This window comes from Genypterus blacodes, unplaced genomic scaffold (assembly GCF_046128005.1).
Source record: "Genypterus blacodes isolate CSIRO-AG114 ecotype Tasmania unplaced genomic scaffold, CSIRO-AGI_Gbla_v1 ptg000438l_1, whole genome shotgun sequence".
Lineage (NCBI taxonomy): Eukaryota > Metazoa > Chordata > Actinopteri > Ophidiiformes > Ophidiidae > Genypterus > Genypterus blacodes.
This window is the reverse complement of record NW_027467208.1, coordinates 3845186-3855000: the sequence shown is the minus strand read 5'-3', so window position 1 is coordinate 3855000 and position 9815 is coordinate 3845186. Positions and strand designations below refer to the sequence as shown.

Genomic DNA, 9815 nt, shown 5'->3' with positions numbered 1-9815 from the left:
TAACCTCATGTGATGTATGTGTGGTACATGTTGACCCCTTTCTTGGCCTCATCAGAGGTTTGAGGTCAGAGGTCAAAGTACAGCGGTCTTGGGCTGTAGAAATACTTAATGGAGGGTTGATGATGGCACAATCCTCCAGCTGTAAAGTAAAAATGCCTGTGTGCTTTTTGAGAAGCACGTTGGTTGATATTTGCCAAGAAAAATGAGAAACACTCCAGAATTCAACATGAACATAAACATAATCCAACCACTACATGTATTAAAAAGGCACATGTGGGGGTTTTAGATGTTCTCCAGGTGATTGACAGGATCTTCACTGCACAGCCCCCCTGAAAGTTTCTGTATTCGGGACATTAAGAGTTAAACGCTGTCTGGAACCAGCAGCAACAGGAGCTTTATGTAGTTAGCAGTCATGATCAGATGTAAGAGTTGTGGTTCAATGTTAAAGACTTTAAAGACCAAACTGTGGCTGTTACTGCACAGACAGGAAGCTTTCATGCCGCCTAGTAAACTACCAGTGCATGGCTTTCATGTGTACCAAGGTCACATTAGTGATGAGGAGAGCCCAGGTGTTGTGATGATAGAGAGAACAGGACAAACATGGATGAGTGGGTGAGAAGGTGAGGAGGTGAGGAGGTGCAGGGTGCGTTCACAAGGCCGTATTCTGCAGCTACAGCAGCGGTGCAGCAGGCATGTAAAGACCAAGCCTCCTGATCCCCTGTTATAAATATAACAAGAGTTTGAAGCAACTGCAGCTTGTTGCGCACACACACACACACACACACACACACACACACACACACACACACACACACACACACACAGAGACACGCACATATATACTGCTTGGTTTCTGTCAACTCGGCACATTTCCCAGGCAGCCAGGAGTGCACATCGTTACACAAAAGTGCATACACACACACACACACACACACACACACACACACACACACACACACACACACACACACACACACACACACACACACATACATACACACACAGTGACCTATACAAGTGTCTCAAATACACAAGTGTGTGTCATTTGCTACTGCTGTGTTGGATGAAAAATTTAAATTGTAGCTTAGGAGTCTCTCTCTCTCTCTCTCTCTCTCTCTCTCTTTTATTGCGTCTCGTTCAGAGACACATTAAAGTGAGATAGTGACAGTTTGGCAGAGTGTTTTAATCTTTAATAAGTATTTAGCAGCTCCAAGAGCAATTTAAAACGACACAATTCCACTGAAGCAAATCGACACAGGCAGCCTTAGGCAGCCAGCACAGTGCAGAAACACACAGACAGGAAACACAAAGTTTGCTCATAACCTTTAAAAATATGGGGATGTTTAGATTGCAAGTGATGATGGGAAAAGGAAACTAGCGTCTCACTTTGTGGCGTTAATGCCAGGAAAATGAACCAATTTCTAGAAGCTACAGGGCTGCATCCTGAGTTTGTTGTTATTTTTTGGTCCTTTCAAAACAAGCTCTGTGTGAGGAGGCGTACCTGACGCCTGTCAATCACTCATGTCAGCCTACTTCCTCTGGCTGCAAAGGAAAGAAAACAAACAAACACCGAGACTGAAATAAACCTCGGCGGCGGAAACAAAGTTCAACAGGAGTCAAACTCAGGCCGGGAAGTTCATCCATATTTCATCAGCCATGTATCTGATTACAGATATAATGATCAGGACAGAGTTTCCACTATGAGCGATGGGCTGACATTCATGTTTGCTACATTTTGGACTCTCCATTAACCTTCATCACATTCAAATCTCTTCCTCAGTTTGAAACATTTTGAGTTTAACGACATGTGACCTTTATTTTACCCCCCCCCCCCACGCACACACACACCCACTCCCCTCCATGGAGACCTGCACTGTTCAACTCGTCTGGTTAAATAAGGGTTAAATATGAACACTCGATTATGTTTAGAAACTTTACTCATGCTCTATAAAGCAGCACACACACACACAAATGCACACACACACAAATGCGCACACACACACACACACACACACACACACACACACACACACACACACATACACACTGGATGATTGAATATTCATGATTCATGGCTCTCCGGCTTTTCTTCCTTCTCGATTTCCCTCATTTTCTTTTTTTCCATCTCTTTTTCTGCCTTAATTCAATTCTAAATGTTAATTATCGGGAAAGATGTAAGAAACAATATCACTAAACAAGCACATCAACATATTGCATTGGATCATTATCTTTCTCTCTCTCTCTTCCTTCTCCCCCCCCTTCCCTCCCTCCCTCCCTCTCCTCCTCTCCTCTCCTCTTCCCTCTCTCCTTCTCTCACCCAGCACATTATTGACTAACTTGTGAGCTTTTCTCAGAACTGCATCATGAAATCATATTACCAGCAATAGTATCTCCTCTGCTGGCTGTATCTAAATGCTGGCAGAGTGCTAATTGAAATGGAGAGCTATTGATCGCTATAGATCCACAAAGCTCATCTTGGTATCTGTGGGATATTAGCTACAGTAACACCACCGCTATCTCTCCCTCCTTGTGTTTGTTATTATTGGCAGCCTGTTGCCCTCAGAAGCCAATACTAGAAAACCCTGGAGCAGAATGACATCATAACGTGACAATAAAAAAAAACAACAACACAAAAGGGGCTTATCTGGATGTCACCATGGCGATGCAAAGGGATTCTCCGTTTGATTCAGAGGACAAATGCCTTTTCCTGTTCAGCTGGTCGGTTAATGCTGGCACGGGATTAAATGGAATCGATGTGTTTAACTGCACTGCGTTACTGGAAGAGGAGAACTGGAGTGTCTGGTTTCACAGTGGGAGTGTGTGGCTTTAAAAACACCCAGCCTGAATTAATTCCCTGTTTTAAATCATGTGGTATTTATCAAAACAAAATCTCTGAAACTGAAGTTATTGATCCTAAAAAAGCGTAATCAACCGCGTGGCCAAAGCCTCCAAACCCAAAACCACAGTATTCTCCTGCTGCCCTTGAGCAAGGCATCGACCCCTATACCCGCTGGCTGCCATAATAGAGTTGCTCCGTGTAGAGCAGCTAAAGTGCTGGCACCTCATGGTCCTGCTCTGTTTGCAGGCTGTCAGGCGAAGAGCGGCTGATGAAGTGCGGCCACTGAGGCGTCCAGTGGAAAATAAAGGTTTCCCTCTGTGGAGAGAGCGTCGCCTGGTTTTGGCAAAGACATAAAAGCGTTTTACTGCCACTATAAATACTACAAGTACTTCCACCTCGCCTCCTTCTCTTGCTTTGTAGTGCGGTGTTTCAGCCCTGGCCTCCTCCTCCTCCTCCTCCTCCTCCTCTGTCTTATGCAGAGTGTGTACATGTTATCATCCTAAAGCAGAGTCCACGTGTTGTTCCTGCGGCTGTGGGCGCTCTAATAATCAATATCTAGAAACCAAAGAAGCCATGCAGGCAAGAGCAGCTCTGTTAATAATGAACGAACATATGGGAATCACGTTGTTTCCCCGTTTGTAAATTGTTTCATCTTCACTATCTGGTCTCATAATTGATATTTTGCTCCCTGTCTCTCCAGGCTATGTGGGTGATTATCTGAGTCCATCTCCCTATGATGATGTGGTGGGTAGTGACTCACCCGTCATCTCTAAAGTCCCCTCCCCCGACCACCCATCACTCATCTATGGCCGCATCAACAACACCTACACAGGCGACATCCACGGTGACTCAGACCAGCCTGACAGCCCGCGGTCTGAGGTGTCATCGTCGGCCGGCGGATACATCAACGGGGACGCGGCGGTGAGCGATGGATACACGGTGGACGCCTTTTTCATCATGGACGGGCGGTCGCGGAGGAAATCGACAGGCAACCCCAGAGGAGCGGCCCAGAGGCACACCTGCAGCGAGTGCGGCAAGACCTACGCCACCTCCTCCAACCTGAGCCGGCACAAGCAGACGCACAGGAGCATAGACAGCAAGATGGCCAAGAAGTGCCCCACGTGCGGTAAAGTCTACGTCTCCATGCCCGCCATGGCCATGCACCTGCTGACCCACGACCTCAAGCACAAGTGCGACGTGTGCAGCAAAGCGTTCAGCCGGCCTTGGCTCCTGCAGGGCCACATGCGCTCCCACACGGGCGAGAAGCCGTTCGGGTGCGCTCACTGCGGCAAGGCCTTCGCCGACCGCTCCAACCTGCGGGCGCACATGCAGACGCACTCGGCCTTCAAGCACTACAAGTGCAAACGCTGCGACAAGACGTTTGCGCTGAAGAGTTACCTGAACAAGCACTATGAGTCGGCGTGCTTCAAGGGGGCTTTCTCCCCCATGAGCTCAGTGGATGAATGATGGATCCTCCTCCATGATTCCCCCTCCCCCCACCAGGACGAACATTAGGGAGGACAGATTTCCAAGGAGGTCGCTTCTGATCTAGTTCTCCTCCTCCTTCCTCCTCTAGGAAGTGGAGTAAAAGTTCTAGCTCTAGTTCAATACTTGATTTATGTCCTGCAGCAATCCCTGTTTAAAGCTGTTATTTAATATCTGAGAACATACAGTAAGTAAAGCACAGCACATCTAGCTCTTATTGAAGACACCTGGATCTATTTATGTCCGTGTCCACATTACTCTTTCTTTTCTAGCCCATGACTAAACGACACTAAAGCACAATCCCTCTCCCGTTTGCGTCTCTGTGTGACAGGCATATCACAGGACAGCGTGCCGAGATGTAACGCATGAGCTCAACCTTCACCTCTCTCTCGCGACGAAATTCAATGAATCTTCATATTTAAATGCCGTTTCTGCTTTTTAAAAAGGATTTTAAGGATAAATGAGGTCGTTGTGTTTTTTAAACTGACCTTGAACTGAAGTTAGTCAGGGGGAGGAGCTAAAGCACAGAGGTGAGACATATTTATGTGCTGCACTGAACAGCGGTATGAAGTACAGATCAAACATATTATGGTAGTACAGGTACAGTATTGGTACAGATGACATTTGACTTATTCTTAACATTTGACTTATTCCTGGTGTTTGCATTTAAAAATGTATGATTTGCCTCCCAGGTTGGGAACCCATGGTCTGAGCCATGCTATCCCTCTCTTTACAAAAAGCCTTTTCCTCTAAAGTAACCCAGATATAACTTATTCTTTCCTTTACTGTCACATCTGTCAGATGGGGGCCGAGACATTGAAAATGTCTGGATTTCCCTCAAAAGGTCAAACCTTTCTAAAGCGTTGGACTACATTTCTCTTACTGCTGCCGGGCCACACAGTATTCAGCTTGGAGGTTTCTGTCTTATGTGTCTATTTATTGCCTAATTTATTATTTTATTTATGTTTTTTGTAGGTTGATTTGCACTTTACTTTGTTATATTTTTTGCCTTTGTTATGAATATGCCAAAGCATTTGACACTTTCTACTTATGGAATAATTTCTTACTTTTGTCTGCCACTTTAATCATTGAAACTACTGCATGCAAAAAAATGACAATAGCCTAATAATGGAATCTATGCCAATTTTATGAATCTGTGGGTTATTTTTGCCAAACTTCTTAGCGACAGGCAAATTAAGCAAAATTCTGTCTTGGGCAATATTTCATTCATAACCGATAGAGCAATAATGCATGATACTTTTGAAGAAACTTGAGTCATAACTGCTTGTAAACATCTTCAGTTTGTCAAGTACTACTATTCTATGTAGTTATGAGAAATAAATTGAATTTCAGGGAATTAGCAAACCAGTTTAGTGTTAAATATGGAGGGTTGGGTTAGGAGCCCTGTATTTACATGGATTGTGACATTGCTTTGATGGGATTCTTGAAGGCTTTTTTCTTTTGGACAGCCGTAGAAAACTCAAACTACACCGACAGAGACTCCGTTTTGTTCTCTCTCCAGACCCGATTTAGTTCACGATGTTGTCCGAAACATTGCATCCTACTAACTCTGTCTGGGCTTCATTTGCTTAGCGAGTTACATGTGTAAGTATTAGAAGCTGTTGGGGGCTTCCGGAGATTTTCCCAACACATGCCACAACTCCTTTAGATGGAGGGCTCTGGGCTGGGTTTTGGGACGTGGGGAGTTTTTTGTAAATCATTTATGCACTGCCTGCCTCATGTTATTATTCTAAAATATTGTAGAACGTAGAGGGTACTACTGTAGGCCTCTGGTGCTGAAACATGGACAAACAGAGGAACCGGAGCGAGACGTTTGGGTGCTGTTCTGCCATTGTTTAGCGTTATTTTCTACTGTTGAACAGGCAAAACAACCAAACCAAGAAGCGCTCGTTCGCTCGAGGTTCTTTAAGAGTAACGACGAGGACATTTTCTCCTCTGACTTTGTAAGAATCAGTGCGTCATCTGGGTCCTGCCTGGACATAAATCCGGCGCCTGCATATCACAGCCTCAGTGAGTAAACAATGATCTAAAGCCCCTCACAACACTCAAGGTTGTTTGTTGCGATCACAAAGATTGTTTGGCGATATGAGAACACACTTGGGTCAATATTTCAGCACCAGAGCGCATCGACGAACACTTAGATTCTACTATGATCTGTAGCCTACTATAGCCAGAAGCTAGTTTACTTATTCTTATATAAAAGCACTTCCTCTTACCAATTATATATTTCAACTTTGTTTTTTTTCAAAGATCGTAGCACAATGAAAGAGTTTAGATTCAGGTAGAAGATGCCTTGTATGTAGAAATAATCTCTTTCTCCTTTTTCTACTATAGATCATGAAATAAAAACACTGAAATAACACAGGTTGTGTTGTCCATGAGTGCACACATAAAAATATGCTTGAATATGACGCACGGTGTTAAGAATCTTGGGGAAATTTAACACCTTTCATACATTTTGTGTCATCATATTTTTGTGTGAGCATCTTCACCGCATTTTTTTTAGAGTGAATGAAAAAAAACACGGGACTATTTTGTGGCAAGAGGCCTTTGTAAATAAGCACTGATGTGACTTTGGTGTCTGATTATTTCTACAGAACTGTACATAATGAAAGTGATGATGGTGAGGATGATGATGATTTATTCTGGAGCTTCCTGCTTTGTTTTGAGGTCTTCCTCTGTGGTTTTCTGAGCTGCACTGGCAGTTTGAGACAATGTAAAGCACAAAGACAACACTGGGCATTTTGTTTCACTTCCTAAATAAAGACTAGTTTAAAAAAAAAAAAGGTCACGTGTGGAAAGGTTTTCTTCTTCTATGCTCCGTTTGGTCACAGGAAACACTGAGCTACATGATACAGGAGGTGTGTTTTGATTTTTCTGTCTTTCTTGTCTGATATTTTTAAATCAATATTCTCTCACAAAATAAAATAAAATAAAATAAAATAAAATAAAATAAAATAAAATAAAATAAAATAAAATAAAACAAAACCAATGTGTGTGTTTGTGTGTGTGTTAGTAGCTGTTGTTCAAAAGTCATAATGTCCTTGTCCTCTGCTGTGACTGCTCATAAAGGAGATGTATAGAGCTGGAGGCGATGCATGTACTGTTAAAGGGCAGTAAATGCAGCAAACTCTGGTAATTAATACATAATTAGCATGTTATTAAACCCTGGTGTCAATAAATCCTCAGGACTCACGGTGAATACTTTAGATTGGAATTATGTTCAACCTAAAAAACATGAACAAGTTTAATAACAGAGTTTTTCCCTCCCATTGCCTTCATGAATCAGTAAACGGTTAATTAGTGTTTTGTAAAACATTCATTAAGTATTTGTGCCTCCAGTATAAAAACTGCAGCTGATTATTGTTTACATTGCTTTCTCTCTGTGAGTCTTATTGTACCCTGTGGCGACTGTGCAGAGGTCAAAATCTCCAAGTGACTGTGCGTGTGTGTGCGCGTGAGAGAGAGAGAGAGAGAGAGGGCGAGGGCGAGGGAGAGGAAGAGAGAGAGAGAGGGAGAGAGAGAGAGAGAGAGATTTTAATTGCTTATGTTGGAGCCCCATACGTGAACAGGAAAGCTGATGTCAGGGCAATGTCTTTAACCTTGAGAACACTGCGACACACTCTGTCAGAGCGCCTGTGTGTACGTGTGTGTGTGTGTGTGTGTGTGTGCGTCTCCGGTGGCCTATATACAAGCTCTATGTTAAGCTCAATAGAGACAAACACCGGTGTCATTCCTGCTACAGATGAAACCAGTAGAGGATGGGAGGACGGGGGGACGGGGAGGACGAGAGGACAAGAGGACGGGGGGACAGGGGGTGGGAGGACGGGAGGACGAAAGGACGGTCATTTGTCTTTCACAGTAATCTGTCATCTACATGTTGACGTGTTTCATCAAACTGCATCCATACAAACGATGTTCTCTGCAGCAAACAGAAAAAGGCTGTGAGCACAGAAGAAGCTTTATGATGTAGAGTAATATTATATACACACCACACAAGCACAAAGTGATTACACTCCGCTTCAAATTTAATTAAACGTGTGTGTGTTTTTGTTCTGTTCAAATGAGATTTAATCAATTAGGCTACAAAAAGAAAAATGGAAACGGAGAGAAAGTGAAACACAGGAGACTGCAGCCAATCCCAGGCATAGTTTGTTTTGATTTACTGTAATTTCTTTACACTGAACAAAATCTCTTACGTTTAACTACAAGGACATTATGTTTAACACACACATATACACACACACCTAAGATGTAAGCAAGTGCTGTGTGGGTGTAAAGAACGAGTGATGAAGATCCAGTGTGTCCACAAAGTCTTGTTTTTGTACTTTCTGCATGGGTCTCAGGTGAATTTCTCACTCTCACATCTGTTCTAAACAGTCTCCGTGGTAACCATACATACAACACAGCAGGTGTCCATAACATAACTGCCCCTTCACTCCTGGATTCCTCATCTGAACTTAGACTCCTGCAGAGCACAGAGACGACCCCAGTGCCCGAGCTGCCACCGCTTTACTACTGAAGACAAATGACCTTCTATTATAAACTGATTGATTTTCTCCTATCCCTACTAAAGATATTGATTTCCTTATATTGCCTTTGGCCCTCTAATGATACTAATTCTAACATTCACTGGGCCTGAAAAAAGGCTTCCTGGCTATAACGGCTACTGTCAACCAATGAATGTGTGTGTGAAGGCGTGTGTGTGTGTGCGTGTGTGTGGCATAAACATCTGGAATCCATACTTGCATTATTCTCCGACGCTGTAATACCTTCTACACCTGCGGATCGATGCCCGATCTGCTGCTAAAGACGGAACGGGAGAATAAAATGCAGAAGTAAATCATTTGGAAGTCTAAGTTGTGAACTCAAACTGGACGATCAGAAAAGAAGTCGGAGCAAAAAGCCACACATAGAGAATATTTTATTTATCGCCCCCGAGGCGTTTAAATATGTTAATTCACGCCTCCCATGATGCACGACCTTCTAGCCTTAAGCAGCTGAAGGGTTTTAATAGTTCATATACTGTCCCCATACAGTTTTCATCCTACATAATTTATAAAAAGAAAAGGTTCGGAGATACTCAAAGCCGTGAAACGAGAACTAACAAGAGGAGAATCTGTGACAGGAAGGATCTGAGGTTTACAAACACGACCGAGAGAGAGAGCCGAGCCTGAACACAACACCAGGTTGAGCCGCATTGATGAAAAACTTTGCTTAAATTTCTTTAAAGTCTCCTGGGGCTGAAGAGCTGCAGGATAGAAAATGAAGGATTGGAACTTTGGAATATCATTACAGAAATTGGTTTGCTTTAACATTTTTGGCTCATTACACTTTCAGTTCATCTTTCATACACAAGTCCATACATCAAGCGCACACACACACACACACACACACACACACACATACACACATGCAGGTCTGAGAAAACTCTCATCAAGCCCAAACTGGAGATGATGAAGAATCTGTG

At 43.3% G+C, this 9815-nt stretch overlaps 1 protein-coding gene across 1 annotated transcript in view; it reads left to right on the top strand.

Annotated features, from left to right (window-relative positions):
• Positions 1–4306, top strand: part of LOC142989863 (transcriptional repressor scratch 1-like) — a 4795-nt gene extending 489 nt beyond the window's left edge. Inside the window, exon 2 of the mRNA XM_076139573.1 lies at positions 3540–4306. Coding sequence (XP_075995688.1) covers positions 3540–4306 — 767 coding nt within the window. The remainder of the gene's footprint in view (positions 1–3539) is intronic.
• The last annotated feature ends 5509 nt before the right edge of the window (positions 4307–9815 follow it).